General features: G+C 39.7%; 1 protein-coding gene across 6 annotated transcripts in view; it reads right to left on the bottom strand.

The window, feature by feature from the left end:
• FBXW7 (F-box and WD repeat domain containing 7) overlaps nucleotides 1–17,181 on the bottom strand; it is a 111,338-nt gene that overhangs the window by 54,655 nt on the left and 39,502 nt on the right. Inside the window, exon 1 of one of the 6 annotated variants that reach the window (XM_072121273.1) lies at nucleotides 6,106–6,379. The exons of 4 other annotated variants lie outside the window; for them this stretch is intronic. In XM_072121273.1, coding sequence (XP_071977374.1) covers nucleotides 6,106–6,252 — 147 coding nt within the window. In that variant the 5' untranslated portion in view covers nucleotides 6,253–6,379. Of the gene's footprint in view, nucleotides 1–6,105; nucleotides 6,380–14,038; nucleotides 14,121–17,181 lie in introns of those variants that run through there. One more of the 6 variants, XM_072121323.1, reaches the window with a different exon arrangement.

Below are 17,181 nucleotides of genomic sequence, written 5' to 3'. Positions count from 1 at the left end.
CCATCCAAGAAAAAATATCTGTGCTTGTAGCGCCACCTGTTGGAAGGTCCCTATACAAAGCACTATGTATATTGGGGCTGTGGAAACCACAGCTACACTGATCTAGAAGAGGAAAATGATCAGGTATGTGAGAAATTAGCTACAACAGCGCCATCTTGTGTCCACCCAAGATACAACTTCAAAATCTAACCTACAGCATTACTGTAGCTGGCACTGCCTTAATAATTGCTTACAGCCAAGGTCTTTATCGACAATGTGTTATTTTTACTTACAGACCTTAGGGAAAAATAAACCATTGATTTAACAAGTTGGAAATTGTTTAGTTAAGGGAAAGGATTTGCTGAAGTACAGGTTACACATGAGCGGCCAGTGCCTTTAAGCATCTATTGATCTCAATTATGAAACTTAAAGAAGGTGAAGATTACTTATGTATGTTAAAGAGTATCCGAGCGCAGGATTACACTGTGTATTAAGGAGGATAATCTACTGAGAAAACATCTTAAAAATAGCATTAGCTCCTAATCTCCTGGGATGGACCATGAGACACCAGAGGACTGTAACACAGGGGTGACAGATACCTATAGGCCATACACACTAGCACAGCTGAATGTTCCCTTGTTTACCAGATTACATCATATTCTAGAAGTACAGCTACAATGTATTAGTACGTCACGTGTCGGTTGTTGCAATGCACCAGTAATTGAAATTGAAATAAATGATCAGTAAAATCCCCAGTATATTAAATTACCCGGGGGGGGGGGGGGGGGGTTAGTGTTCTGAAAAAAAGTAAAAATAAAAAAATAGTTTAAAAAAAAAAAAAAACTTAAAATCACCCTCTCCCTCCTTTCCCTTGAACTGATCTAAAAATAAAAAGTAAAAATCATAAAATCATAAACATGTCTGACCAAAATATAATATAAAAGTCATTCCCCGTGATTAACCCCATAACAGATATTATAAAAAGGCCTCTAAGTGGTAGCAATGAAAATGTCATCTTATTGCACAAAAAATGACATGTCCGTACAGTTCTGTACAAGGAAGTATGAAATATCAATGCCACAAGATGACAAAATGAAGATTTATTTTGTACAGAAGGATTAAAGTTTTTTTTTTTTTTTTAATTTATTAAAACAACATAAAACCTTTATAAACGTTGGTATTCCCGTGTTCCAACTGACCCAAAGAATAAAGTAGACTTGTGGGGAGCACAGTGAAAGCTGTAAAAACCAAGGCCACAACAAAATGGCACAAATTAGCTTTTTCACCAGTTTCACTGAATTTGGAAGTTCTCATGACATGGAACATTAAATACTGTCACTGCGAAGTGCATTTCGTTATGCAGAAAACAAGCCCTCACACAGACGTGGAAAAATAAATAAAAAGTTGTGTATTTTTGTAACTGGGGAGTGACAAACTAAAAAAGCAAAATCAAAAAAGGCATTGGCGTGAATGGGTTAAATGCAGCAGTACCAATTATTTAATACAAGAAAGAAATCTGAATCCTATAGATAAAATAATCTCAAGCTCCTATAGAAATGTAAAGTTAAGAAAAGCCAATTTAGATTTTTTTTCTGTGGGTTTTGTCCCCAAAATTGAGGAGGAAAAGAGTTAAGCGCGGAGGATTGGGCAATATTGGTTTTTTTGCATTTCCTTTTTTTATTTTTCCTTGCACAGTGCCTTATTAGGGTTAGTTTACAGTCTAAAACAATTGTAATTCCTATTAATTCCATATTCAATTCTGGTTATTGGCAAGCGAGGGGGGAGCAAATGCGATAGAATTTAGGGAAATAATTAAAATTAATATATTTTCCCATACAGTCCTTGTGTTACTTTCAAGATCGGTTCTATAGGTTTGTTCTTAAGTTGAATTGGTATGCAAGTTGGAACTGTATATTTTATAGTTGTAACTCCAATTATTTGGTCTGTGCGACAATTTTAAAAATGTTGGATTGTCATAAGAACCAGGATTAACACTAAAGCTTCATTACAGACACCTGTGATAACTGTTATAGCTGTTTATTGTAGCCAAAGGCTAAAGTTTAGTAAATAACCAACATCCAGAGGTCCGTTTGTAACTAGGGGGTCGTCTGTAGGTCGGGTGTTCTTAAGTAGGGGACCGTCTATATGTGGTGGGTGTTATTGTTTGCAAGATGGGCTGACGTTTTCAATGCTACCGTTTGGGGGATTATATGATCTTTTGAAAAATAAAATTATTTAGCAACATAGTGAAAAGGTATTATGGGGTGCACTGCTGGGAATAGCGTTTTTATAGTTTGATAGATCGGAACTCTTGGGATGTAGCAATACCTAACACGTTTATGATTTTATTTGTGTATTTTTATATAAATTCTAGTTATTACTTTTATTACGTTGCTCCCAATGACATCAGGGGAAGTGACAATCCTACCCAAAATGGCGACACCCATGCTTTGGTCATCAGTGGTGGGTGGCTTAATACAGCACACATCCACCATGTACCATATGTAGTGGGCCAAGACCATGAGCCCATGTAACACTTTATCATAAACAATATCAGAATCTAGTAGTGATGCCTTTACAGGGCCAGGTAGAGGAACTGTCACCAAGAAATTTGGCATTAGGAGCTGCGTACTAAAGTAAGCAGCTTCTAGTGCTAAAACAAACGCCGCAGTGTTAGAATGATCGCGTTATTGGAGGTTTCCGATAACGCTATCTAACACTGTGGCGTAGTACAATATAAATGCCGGACCGCTCTCAAAGCTGTCCGGTGTATTCATGAAGAGGCGGTCCGAAGTGCTGCCTCTTCCCTGGACCGCCATGCTCCATACGGTGGCGGTCACTGCCGCATGATGCCAAAACCGCATGCCCCTAAACCTGCCGACAATCCCGCCCCCTCATGAATACACCGGCCAGCTTTGAGAGGGGTCCGCCATTTACATTGTACTCCGCCGCAGTGTTAGATAGTGTTTTAGGAAACCTCAGATAACGCTATCATTCTAACACTGCAATGTTTATTTTAGCATTAGGTTAGGTTATTTTACATTAGTATTGTAAAATACTAGTAGGTTATTTAAAAGTAATGTAAAATAACTATTAGGTTATTTTACATTAGTAAGCAGCTCCTAGTGCCGAATTTCTGGGTGACGGGTCCTCTTTAAGCTTTTTGTTACAGCAGAATCACAACTACAGTCGCCTCGTGAGAGGTCAAAGAAAGTGGCACATGATTTATACACTGCACAACCATTTATAGGGTTCATTAGTTGGACAATAGGTCATGTTGGCAATGCAAAACAGCCATGAAGATAAAAAGGCTAATGTGAATTATGGGAATAGTGATGACACAGTCAAGAGAAAGTGATTAGACATTTCTGGTAACAGAAGATCATTGTGCCAAGTCGTATGCGCAGACAAGACAAGACACCTGCAGAAATTTTACAGTGCAAAGTTTTTGGACGTTTAGGAGGCTTTTTGGTAGCTGCACCAAGCATGACTAAAGCGGATTTATGTAGGTGATCATTTAGCTTTTCTACAGGAGCGCTCCTCTGCCCCCCCTTTTCTACAGGAGCGCTCCTCTGCCCCCCTTTTCTACAGGAGCGCTCCTCGGCCCCCCTTTTCTACAGGAGCGCTCCTCGGCCCCCCTTTTCTACAGGAGCGCTCCTCGGCCCCCCTTTTCTACAGTTTCTACACAGTTTAGGGCTGTTTACATTGTCCCGATCTAAAAACGTCAGCGGATCTTTATGTTACGTACAGGTTCTAGATTCTACTAAATTGCGCCGACGTAGCGGAATTTATTCCTAAGGTATTGTGTGTGCACAGAAACAAGAAGTGATCAGGACGTCATCTGTACATTACTGTTACACAGGCCGACAGCTGAAAGAGTGGAAAATGTAAATCCGGCACGAAGTGTCAATAAGCCATCAACATTACATATCTCACAGCTCTCCCAACCATGAACACAACACATGTCTAATGACAATGCTCATGCACCCATGTGTGGCGCTAACAAGTCTGCGCTGAATAATGATTGCTTCTCTACATTATACGGGGATATGCAAGGAACGCGTGTTCATGTACTATTAGCTGTTAAATCAGGTAGAAAAGTAGAAGTGTCTGCACAAACAAGAGAAGGAGGATATACATCCAAGACAGACAATATAACAGAGGGGATGAGTGATGTATAGCAATCACTGCCACCATTCATTGTAGTGAAGGACAAGATAACCCTTTAAAAAAATAAAAAAAAAAACGTGCTATCCGAAATTGACACTTTCACACTGAAAACATGATCTCTGGGATTAGGTTTGTTAAAGAGAAATTTCCTAGGACAGAGGTTATTGAAACACTTTGCCAATCCATATTCAAGGTTGCCTCAGTGCGTGACCATGTGTCAGCTCCTTCAGGTGATGTATGTAAGGAGATAGTCTTCCCTTGAAGGGATAGATCAGGATCCGATTCAGATGTCAGGAGCATACAACAGCACATAATGCTTGTACGGGTAATAATATGTAGGCTATAACCAGACACAGCCCTCGTGTCCCCTGATTTAATGAGCCATTCGCAGTTTCACCGTAAAGAATAGTGATCTACGTGTTCATCAACTTCTATACTACTAAAGTAACTCTAAGAGAAGCTGGTGGCATAGGAGCTAACCATTCTAGACAATTATTAGTAATAAACAAATAATAATATACTCCAACGTGGGGCCACAGTATTTCCTTGTGATGAGATTCTCCACTACCTTGACACTATCCCCAGGTATAATAAAGCCAATGACATGGTCTTACATAAAGATACATATACATGCAGCCAACAAGCAGATGCTAGTGACCCTGTATAATAGAGCCCCATTGTGCCACCATGTAATGACCTACAAAATTCACATGGCTGCCCTGATGTCCTATGCCCATGTATAGTCATCAGCCTGATGGATGCTCAATATAACTAATACACGACATGAGCGAGAGCTGCACAGGCGGATCCTATGGCGCAAGTATTTTTACTCCTCGTGATCACACTGCAGACATTTTCTGTACATTTCAGTGCAACCTCCATATTATGGATCGAACAATTACAACCAGTTGTGCGATTCAATATATTCAATAGTATCATTTAGTACCTATACTATAGCATCATTTAGTACCTATACTATAGTATTGAGTCATGTTCGATGCGATATATTCTATAGTATAATTTAGCACCTATACTATAGTATCATTTTCAATGCAATATATTCAATAATATAATTTAGTACCTATAGTATAGTATCATGTTCCATGCGATATACTCAATAGTATTAAGTAGCTATACTATATCCTAGTATCATTAAATCTATATAATAGAAGAAAATATTTTAAAAAAATTAAACATTACAAGTAACACTACTGATACATGAATGACTAAAAGAAGACAGGGCAGCAAAATAGTGGTGTGAATCAACCCTTATCACAAGGGTGGTTGAAGGGCTGCATGAGGACATGCTGCAGCAATGAGCAGGCCCATAAGTATTGAGCATGTATAGCACAATGCATCGTTCATTGATCCTCCATACTCATGTAGAGTAATAATAGTGGGAGCTTGAAAGTCCCACAAGAGAACGTTTTATGTCAAAATCTGCATTGACCTTCAATCCGAGACAACTTGTCATTAGTGTCTATAGTCCTGGAATTGTGACACTGCACTTACTGTACGCAGGGGCCATGTGACCGAGCATAGAAGAGCCTCATACTAGGCCCCGATGAGGACAAATGCAATAATAGCAATACCAGCAGTAAAGAGCAATGCATAAATAATGTTACTACCCCAAGTACAAACGTTCATGTCTCAATCCACAAGCAAGTTCAAGTTTTTACAATATTGGGACTGACAGTCCAGTGTGACAGTCGAGGCGCTCAGGGTTATCTATATTTAAACTATTTTGCAGGCGTCGCGAAACGCTATTTTTATTTATGCGACTGTAAAGAGGATAACGAGAGAGACTGGTAACCTGAAATACTCACAGGACAGCCACTAGAGCCCATGAAACTCTCGCAGGATTATAAGATTATATAATAATTATTAGATTGTTAATATAGGATCATATGATATAAACTCCTGTTTGGACACCATGCTAAGAAACACAGCACTTACCCGTCTCCGGCAGAAAGGCAGGCCGTGGGCAATGATACTAATGCAGAAAGTCTTCATGACGGTTTGGGGTGGCAAGGTTTCTTTAGTAGTTGTATACTCAATGGGAACCAAATCATAATTTAGAGAAGCTTTACCAGACTTGGACATCCTTGACACAAAAGCGCAGGTACTAACACACCAAAACCCGATTATTCATTATCTAATGGCAAAGTATTCGGATGAGCCCCACAGAGTCCCTGAATCCTCAGGCCTTCTCTCTCTGCCTTTCAAGTTGTCCCTCTGAAGCCCTGACCTATGTGAGGCTCGTTGAAGTGCAGGCTCCTAGTATAGCCACGAAATATAACCTCCAAATGAGGAGCAGACTGCTCCTGTCACTCATCCAGCTGCTCCCTCCCAGGCCAAGAGAGGACTGGACCTCCCCTACTGTCACCACATAGCCCAAATGTACTCATACTGCTCTACCAGGAAACATATATACACATACATACAGTATATATACACACACCGTAATAATATATATATATATAAATATATACGGTATATATATTATATATATATATATATACATACATACACATATACATATACACGTGAAATAAATATCACTGTTTACTACAGAGTGCTGCTTCCCTGTCATGGATTCTCGTATATATACAGTACAGGCGGTCCCCTACTTAAGGACACCCGACTTACAGACAACCCATAGTTACAGACAGACCCCTCTGCCCACTGTGACCTCTGGTGAAGCTCTCTGGATGCTTTAAAATAGTCCCAGACTGCAATAATCAGCTTAAAATTGTCTGCAATGAAGCTTATTGATAATTCTTGGTCCTATTACAGCACAAAAATTTGAAACTCCAATTGTCACTGGGGCAAAAAAAAAAAAATTGTCAGGAACTACAATGATAAAATATACAGTTTCGACTTACATACAAATTCAACTTAAGAACAAACCTACAGTCCCTATCTTGTATGTAACCCGGGGACTGCCTGTATATATACACACATATACACCGTATAAACACATGCTCTCATACCAAATATACTGTCAGCACATAGTCAAAATGTACTCTAACTTCTCTACCTGAAATATATACATATATATACATATATACATATATACACATATACATTACACACACACACACTCTCATACCCAATATATTGTCACCACACAGTCAACATATACTCATACTTCTCAACCAGAAAAATATTCTGCATACAGATATGTACAGTAAATACATACTCCTCTGGGAAAAATAGGTTTATCCTGCAAGTTGCAAAATACACAACACCTATTGTGGAATAAGGCGGATTTTAACATTTTTTTGAAGATTTTCTACCTGAAATTATTTTTCATAATCAGCAGTCAGACTTTCAGATGTATATTCAAGCAGGTGAGTCCTGTACTTCTAGTGAATACTGCATGTTTCTTCACACTTTTTTTATTTTAATTGGATGGTATATTTTGGTACACAATGGGGCACATTAATTAAACTGGCTGCAGTTTTTAGGTGCATTTTGCAAACTGATTGCAGATGTATTTATAATGGGTATGTGCAAGTTTTGTGTCTGCCGCAAAACTGTGCATCGAAAGGGGAGCACCAGCTGGCAGATTTATGTTATAAGTCTCAACCTAATTGTGGCGCATGCCCATTAAACTAAGGGCACCAGCAAGAGACTGGTGCACTCAGTTTGTGTGCATTTTGCGCACACGGGGTGCACCAGATTGTGCGCTGACACACTCTACACATTAGTTTCTCTCATTAATGATAAATCAGGGATATTATCTGCACTGACCTTAGAATAATTCTATAAAAGATATTTCTTTAGTTACTGTAAATGCACTTTCTGTGTTTTGTAACTGGGTGCCTTAGCTATTGCTGCCCTCCTGTGGTTAAAGTTGGTAAATATGTCAAATTACTGGGGAAAAAAAAGAGGATTTCAAATGTAAATAAAATATGAAAACCACAATTAATCATGTTAACTACAGGCAGTCCCTGGGTTACATACAAGATAGGTTCTGTAGGTTTGTTCTCAAGTTGAATTTGTATGCAAGTCAGAACTGTATATTTTATAATTGAAAACCCAGCCAAAATTTTTGGGTGTCTGTCACAATTGTATTTTAAAAATGTGGGGTTGTCATAAGAACCAGGATTAACACTAAAGCTTCATTGCAGGCATCATTTATAACTGTTACAGCTGTTTATTATAGCCTAGGACTAAAGTACAGTAAATTACCAAAATCCAGAGGTCTGTTTGTAACTAGGGGTCGTCTGTAAGTCGGGTGTTCTTAAGTAGGGGACTGTACTGTGTAAATGGTTAATATCTCCAGAAATATTCCCTGTAACCCAACATACAAGAAACGTATTATTGTAAAATACTGCATAACATAAAGCAGCAAATCCCACTAATCACCGAATAAGACCCATTCGTTTATAAATTAGGAGCACAAGCTAAATGGATGGTATATACAGTATAGAGAGAAGTTTTGTCTTTTGTCAGCATAACATGAAATACCCATGGGCAGCAGACAGACAATGCACCTTATATAGCGTGTGATATATATAGCTGCGATGCCTCATCTAATATAACATGAGAACACGCCATTTGCTTCTCTCTTTTTAATATACGGTAATTGCTATACACTGTTTCCTCATATGTACATTACACTACAGAGTCCATACAGTAACACATATTTGCTCATTAAAGGGATTTGCAATTATTCCAACTATTCTGTAAATGGTCAGACTGTGGCATTTTGGGGCATATTTGGGATTCTCAGCTCTTCTATATGGGGTGCCTGTGGCTCGGAGGCTCTGGAGAATGGAGCAGCTGTCGGACATGGGATGGGAAAGGCAGAAAGATGACAGCTGTTCCCTGAAGAATGTGGCCGCTGATAAGACGTCTACTGGAGCAGCACCTTTATACTAAGCTATGGCAGGAATGGCAAAGCACAACAGGTAGGATAGTCATTCCTCAAATGCCACAGAGAAAAGTATGTCTAGCAAACATGCCGTGCCTTACTAAGCCATACTGTGATGAGCACACATTCCCCCAGATTATTAGGAGGCTACACTACACACTGACCACAGCAATTTCTAGTAGTAAATTCTCAAGCCAACCTGTTCTACTATCATTACATATAACCAAGTTCCATAAATCCCAACTGCACCCAAGTTTTTAAAACTGTGCAAAGTTTTCTTCCAAAATTTCGAATGTAGCTTTGTCACAGAAAAAAACAACCAATGGTTGTTCATTTCACTACTGAACACTGCCAAGGGTAAAGAGAGAAAAAGGGATCACTTTTTCCCCATCTAACAACCTAGATACCCTACTTTCTATACACAATGGCATCCAATGGGTTAATAATAAACAATATGCAACTACAGGCAGTCCCCCAGGTTACATACAAGATATGTTCTTTAGGTTTGTTCAGTTGAATTTGTATGCAAGTTGGAACTGTATATTTTATAATTACATTTTTATCCCAGTGACAATTACATTTTCTAAATTTTTTGCTGTATTGGGACAAAGGATTATCAATAAAACTTCATTACAGACACCTTACAGCTGATCACTGCAGTCTGGGAGTAAACTAAACCATCCAGAAAGCTTCGCCAGACCTCACGGGGGCGGAGAGGTCATCTTTAACGATGGGTCGTCTGTAAGTCGGGTGTCCTTAAGTAGGGGACCACTTCTACCTACTAGTGGTTAAAAGGTGCAGTTGCCTTTATATATCATACACACAAAAATGTGGGGCCCAGTGGATACCATATTATATATATATATTACACATATATTAAGTAATAAATTCTCCATATTAGGCCACATTCATATGGTCAGTATTTGATTATTATATAAAAGCCAAAACCTGAAGAGCAACCAACACAAGGCAAAGCAAATAAAAAGATCTGCATCTCTTCGGTGTTTTGGACTCAATCCTCGGATTGTCTTACAAATTCGGATGCAAGATACTGAACAAATACTGAGTGTGTGCACGTAACCTTAGTGGAGGGCCAGCATGGGCGTCTCTTATGTTAAAAGCCATAATAGTCACAGTGAACAGACTAATGTTGGCACTACCCAGAGATATCCTAGAAAACTCCTAATTTTCAAGAAACCAAGTGTGTATTTGAGGTGCGTTTTATATAGCACTCAGGAATGTCACAATCCAATTTCCTTATTTTTCCTTATTTCCTTATTATTTAAGCCTGGGACAATTATCATGCTAAGGGCACAGAGAGATTATCTGGTGATGCCACAGGCCCCAGACAAGAAGACCATAAAGAATCCCTGGCATTTTCTGTACTCAGGATCCTTGTTTTCTGATGTAATGACAGCGGTATGAATGACGTGACCTGTCAGATAGCAATAAAGACAGCAGCGCCAAGTAGCAGAACAGCAGCACTTCTGTCTGTACCCCTCTGACTGCCATCACAAACACAGCCCGTCATGCCAGGCATGAAATGGAATATTTACATTCATTCATACTTGAAACGGCTTAATGCTCAGCCAAGAAAAGTTACTGCTGGCACATCATGAAAGCCCACAATCCTTCCCGCAGCCTTTGATATGGGCCCATCCTGCATCGTGGCTTGTGGGTGAGATTACACGGCCCATCACTGCTATTACCTGAAAGACAGATACTATCCTGACTCCGGAACCATTCCTCTTAAAAATTAAGAGAATAAAAGTATTTACAACAAAAAGGTACATAAATAACCCACTGTATGTCTGATGAAGTGACTGGATATGAGCTGCAATACAATACACAACCAATGGAAAAAGTGGCATAATATCCAGGAGAGGAAAAGTATTAAAGACAAATTCAGGAATATCCATTGTAGCTAAGCATGCTAGGTACGGCGGGTATTACTCAGCATTACATTACTGTGTGCAATATTGGGCTGCAAACAATAGGACCATCATTTGTTATGTGTGGTGTCATCAAAATCATTGACAATGTCATCCATTGTCATGTGTATGAACAATTTTTAATTCTGTCAATTAGGATTGTGCAGAAAATCCACACTATGGATTTTGACAATTTTTGATACAAATCTGTATAGGCAAGTCCCCAACTTTCAGATATCCCCTAGTTACAGATGGAGCTTTCTGGCCGCTATAACCATTGGTGAAGTTCTCTGGATGGTTAATACTTGTTCCTCAACAACCAATACATTTCTGCCGTGTACTTACAACGTTTGGCACAGACTTATCCCACTGTATGCCTACAGTGGGATATGTCGCCCAAGGAACTCCAATTCCTCCCCTTTACCCTGTATTCACGAGTGTATATTGCAGTCTGCTGCCGATAAACGGGGCCTAATATGGACATCACCAGGTCCTCCCTCCTGCCGAGCAACGGATCCGCTCCCCATAGCCACCTGTTGCCTCTGCCAAGCGTATATAGGCGGTCCCCGACTTAAGAACACACAACATATAGACAGACCTCTGGATGTTGGTAATTTACTGTACTTTAGTCCCAGCCTACAATACACAGCTATAACAGCTATCAAATGTGTCTGCAATGAAGCTTTACTGTTAATCCTGGTTTTTATGACAACCAAACATTTTTAAAATCCAATTGTCACAGTGACCAAAATAATTTCGGATGGGGTTAGTTTTATAAAATTCCGACTTACACAAAAATTCAATTTGCGTAACCTGGGGACTGCCTGTATACGCCGCTCAGGCGTAGGCTGCCGGATGGAAGGACGTAGATTGCTACGCTTAGAGTATACAAAAAATGTGATGTGGCCCCAGCAGCCTAATACTTTGTCTGGAGTTAAACACTATATAGCGTACCTATCCCGACTTACAAAATGCAACCAATGAACCATCTTGTAGGTAACCTGTATACGGTTTTCCTACATGAAGGCTATCCTCATGTGCAGCTGGCCCTACACTTCCTTGCTCAATTCCTGCTGCTCCAGAGGCCAGACAATGTCTCCTTACCTTACACAGGGACGATGTGCCATTTACTCCGGTACTTACGTACCCTGAAATAAGTCGTGTAATTCCTAGATAGCTGGCATGGCCCCATGTTACGGCTGGGTGATATAATAAATGGGATTATTTCACACAGATTTTTAATCAGAATCCCAATTATTAGATGCATTGGTAGTAGTACAAGTCACTCCATAAGGAGCCACAGGTGCCCAAGTAGGGTACCAGTCCTTAGTATAGGGTTAATAACTTGGCATTCCAATTATTGTATGAATGTATATGACATTTTTTCATAAAGAAGGACAGCAATAATTGGTGAATAATAGAGCTCCCTCAGACATAGATTTCTGGATCTGTGCAGGCGTCAGTGTGCCTGGTGGCATTTTCTATTAGCGATATACGCCACCTTCCTTCTAACAAAGCATTTCACAGAATAATCATTTCTGAAACAGAAATCTGTGGTTTATTCTTTTCATTCATGGACACCGAGCAGGATAAATTTCCCATATTCTGTCCTCTTCCACATTACTTTACGACGGCCCCACTTGTGACGAGGATCACAGATACAAAGCATTCCTGCAGCCACCAGGAAGATGCCATTTGTTCTTTCCATCTGATACAAATGTACAAGGATATCACAAGATCAAGAACATGCAGATGTCTGCAGTACACCAGGATTGTGGTCGTAGCGCCACCCAGTGGCAGAGACAAGATTTACTTATGCAGGGAGATGCAATGTGCCAGTCAATCATTTGTAGCTCACACACTGTAAAGTATGTGCAAGAATGTAGAATGGGGTCTATACAGCAGTATTCTATAGGCATCATGTTACATGCAGTGTGTGGTCATGTGTATGCCAACTAACATTAAAGGGATATTCCCACGAAGACAAGATTCTTAACACTCCACGCCGTACATGTACGGCGCAAAGGTGCAAGGGGTTGTATGAAGAGGGCTGCATATTGCAGCAAAGCCCCACCACTAATAACCACGGCATTTAAAAGACGGCGGGCGTGGTTCCGCCATCTTGGATCCCATTGTCGCTCACCTGAAAGTCATCATGGGAGGGCGGCAATCTCGAGGTTGCCATGACAGACCTCGTCAGACCCGAGGCTGTCTGGTTTCTGAAGATCCATTACAATTAGCTAGCGGCTCATTATAATGAATACCGTGCAATACTGTGTATACTATGCAAAAATGCCATGTACTGCAATACAGTAGCATTGCAGTGTATGGTACAAACGATCAGACCATCTAGGGTTAATGTACCCTCTGTGCAGCGCTCCATAATCTGTGTGCGCTATATACATTAAGGAATCATTAGATGCGTATGTACCTTTACTCTGTTTTTATTTTTGACTAGCGTTTGTTAAATACAGGATGACACACTGAAATCTGTCTGACACTGTATTTACCTAATGTTAAAGGCCTAAAAACCAGGGTTTTTAAAAAAAAATTTTTAAAATATTTTATATTTATTTTCACTGAATCGTCAAAGATTTTGTGCAAGTTCCAGTAGCCCGGCTGGATGATACACTGCATTGCTGGCAGGACAGAATCCATCCAGCTGTGCTCTGTGTGACTGATCCTCAGGAGTCACTATAACTAACCATAGCTGCCGCTGGAGAGCAGTCTAGTGACCGGGGACTGTAATATATGTGCATGTCATTATCAGGATGTAGATACAAGTCCAGGAATACTATTACAAACACATAGACGACACACAATGCTCATACAATGGATTAATGGCTGTCACACAAGCAGCTGGAAAGCCATGTATGAATGTGAACCATGTAGCCTGCAGTGACCTCTCCATTCTCACACAGCAGCGCGCTCAATGCTTTCTCATCCCGATGAGCGGGGGACATGGCTCTTAAACCCTGGGAGATTTATTTTCATAAGAGAAGCATTTCCTGCTGTTCTCTTCTCACCTAGCCATTCATCTGGAGCCGCCGGAATATACGAAGGCTGGGCACATTATGGAGAAATCTGGCTGCTTTATTACAGCTATGATATATTACAAAACATAGCTACATTCCCTATTCTTGTTTGCTTAGCTGCATCTATAATAAAAGAATAAGAAATCATTGTTTATATATTTATATTCCATAGCACTTTACAGATCAGGGGGTACATATACAACAAAATAAAACATTGCAAAGCAAAACAATTAGTTATAAGTTGGAGATTAAGGCCGCATTCACACGACCGTATGGGGGTGGCATATGTAAGGCCGCAAGTTTGCAGCCGTACATACGTCCGCATGGATGCCCGCATGGAGTTATACTGTCATACCACTTCCTAACCGGGAAAATAATTGGCTATGTCCCATCTTTCCCTGTGTGTACGGCCCATATGCCGTGCATTTCTATGGAGAGAGGAAGAATCACCCCGCCTCCTCTCTATCACACCGAACATATACACATTGTGTAAATTCGTCCAAAGTTGCTGATAGGGTGTAAGCTCTTATGAACTGGTATGCACACGTATTAAAAAAGACGTAATTACATGTAGCATACAGACCTATTCATTACAATGGGCAATACACCAATCCATTTTAAATGGCCATATTGTGCAGCATATCATACCGAGACGTAAAAAAAAAACTATAGAGCAGGTCCATTATTTTGAGTCCGTACTCCCTACAGAGGTCTTTGGAAACATAAAATGTGGGTTGCATAGACTGCCATATATACAGGCAGTCCCCGGGTTACATACAAGATAGGGTCTATAGGTTTGTTCTTAAGTTGAATTTGTATGTAAGTCGGAACTGTATACTTTATAATTGTATCCCCAACCAAAATTTTTTTGGTCTCTGTGACAATTGGATTTTAAAAATGTTGGGTTTTCATAAGAACAAGGATTAACAATAAAAATTCATTACAGATGCCTTTAATAACTGTTATAGCTGTATATTGTAGCCTAAGGATAAAGTAAAGTAAATTACTAATATCCAGAGGTCGTCTGTAAGTCGGGTGTTCTTAAGTAGGGGACTGCCTGTACATGCAGTATACATGGAGACCTGAACCAGTGGGAGGTGCATTCTGTCAACCAGCCAAGGGTCAGCCACGTTGCCATACATGCCCATACAAGTAAAAAAGTCCTGTATTTACAGCCAAAATACAGCTGCATACACAGAACAGGAAAAAAACACTTTACAGTTAAAAGGGGTACAGATAAAATAAGGCTTCACAGAGTAAAGTGCTGCAGAATATTATGGAATCATATTAAATAAAGATTTATTATTATTTTATTCTATAAAAAGCAATAGTCTACTTTTTACATATAGGTAACAAAATAACACACACTAATTCACTGTTATTAACAAAATTAAAGCATTTCCCAGATATAATTCCAACTTGTCTCCATCAGTCCTGGTGTTTTGGTTTCCCCTGGATCGGACTATAAATCTTCTGACTATGCTTGGATTGTTCTCTTGAATAGCTTCTCTTATCTGCACAGTGCAATGCTCTCAACATCCTGACCCTCCCCACTGCATTACAAGACCAGCTCAGACACAGGCACTTCCTGCCAACAAGCAGCAGTGTGCAGAGACTTGCTCTACAAGCTACTGACAGATGAGCAGAACAGAATCTGGGTTTTATTGATTAGGAGAGGGAGCAAATGAAGTTCGCCATTGTGTTTTATGTCTCATGACTCTGATCTCTCCTTTTCTAGGTGTCAGATACCCTGTACCCTGATAATCTAACCACATTGTCAGCACAAAGCATCTCATAGCACAGAGGAATCATGAAGTGTCTGCTCAGAGAGTCCCTACCCACTTTATTGTTTGCGTGGGTTTACGCCGGGTCCTCTGGTTTCTCCCCACACTCCAAAACATACTGGTAGATCGATTAGATTGTGAGCCCCGTTGGGGACAAGGACCGATTTGGCAAAATCTATGCAGCTGCAGAATCTTTATGCGTTACAGAAATAAAGGAACTATTATTATTGTTAATGTTTAAACATTAATAGGGGACTTGAGAACTTTCTTTCATGGGCAAATCCCTTTAAGCACATTCCAAAAAATAATTGATATTGTTTGTGTAATGAAACGTTAGAAAATTTTCCAATATGCTTTCTGTATCATTTCTTCACTTTTTCCTATATCTCTGCTTGCTGTCTTACAATAGGAAGTTCCTATGTTTACTTCCTGTAGTTTAACAGCGGTCCATGGTCAAGTAATGTTACAGCTGTACGGCTCGTTAGCATCACACAGTTTAATCAAAGCTGTTTGATGCTAACAAGACATTGAACTGAGGGACATGACATGACCATGGACCGGTGTTAATCTACAGGAAGTAAACAATGGAGCTACCTATAGAAAGTAAACAAGCAAAGATCTAGAAAACAGTGAGGAAATGATATATAGAGCATATTGGAGAACAAACATTTTTCATTAGACACACTAGTTCCTGTAATGTGTTTAAGGTGGACAACCCCTTTAAGTCCTTACACCAAAGAAGATGAAATAGCTTGACGTCCCTGCTGCAGAACTAGATAAATAGATCAGTTATCCTCATCCACCTTATTGCATATGCTACATTCACCTGACAGGCTGGAAGGGAGCAGACTTCAAATAGCAATCTATGACACTTTAAAGAGGATAATCTCTCCTTTAATATTGCACAAGGACTGAGTTTCTAGGTGCAACAGAAACCAAGATACTCACAGTTAAAATTACAGGTAGAGAGTGGCAGAAGGATAGGAAATTTAACAGTAGATATTTCCAGTTTTGTGGTACCTAGAAACACAATCCTTTAAAATGACACAGAACTGTGTATTAGGTGTCATGGTTGAGTAGATATTGCTTACATTAAAAGGGGCATACGGCTCTTTAAAATTACACCAGAACTGTGCCATGGTTCAGAAGATATAGTCGTTTGTATTTAGGGTTTATTTTCACAGCATGTTTTATTTTTTGAGAACCGCAGTAGAACTAGCCATTGATCTTCCATGGAAAAGAAAAAACAAATATATGAGTTGTATCCTCATAGCTGCACAAAGCAACACAAAACAATATAACAAACAAATAGTTTGATGGTGATTTATACGTTGAGTTAAAACCAACTCTATAGAGAACATACTTGGACCAGTAGGTGTACACCACCTGCAGATATATAT

This window comes from Engystomops pustulosus, chromosome 1 (assembly GCF_040894005.1).
Source record: "Engystomops pustulosus chromosome 1, aEngPut4.maternal, whole genome shotgun sequence".
In the NCBI taxonomy this organism is placed as follows: Eukaryota; Metazoa; Chordata; class Amphibia; order Anura; family Leptodactylidae; genus Engystomops; species Engystomops pustulosus.
Note: the sequence above shows the minus strand (reverse complement) of the source record. Positions and strands in the feature narration are given on the sequence as shown.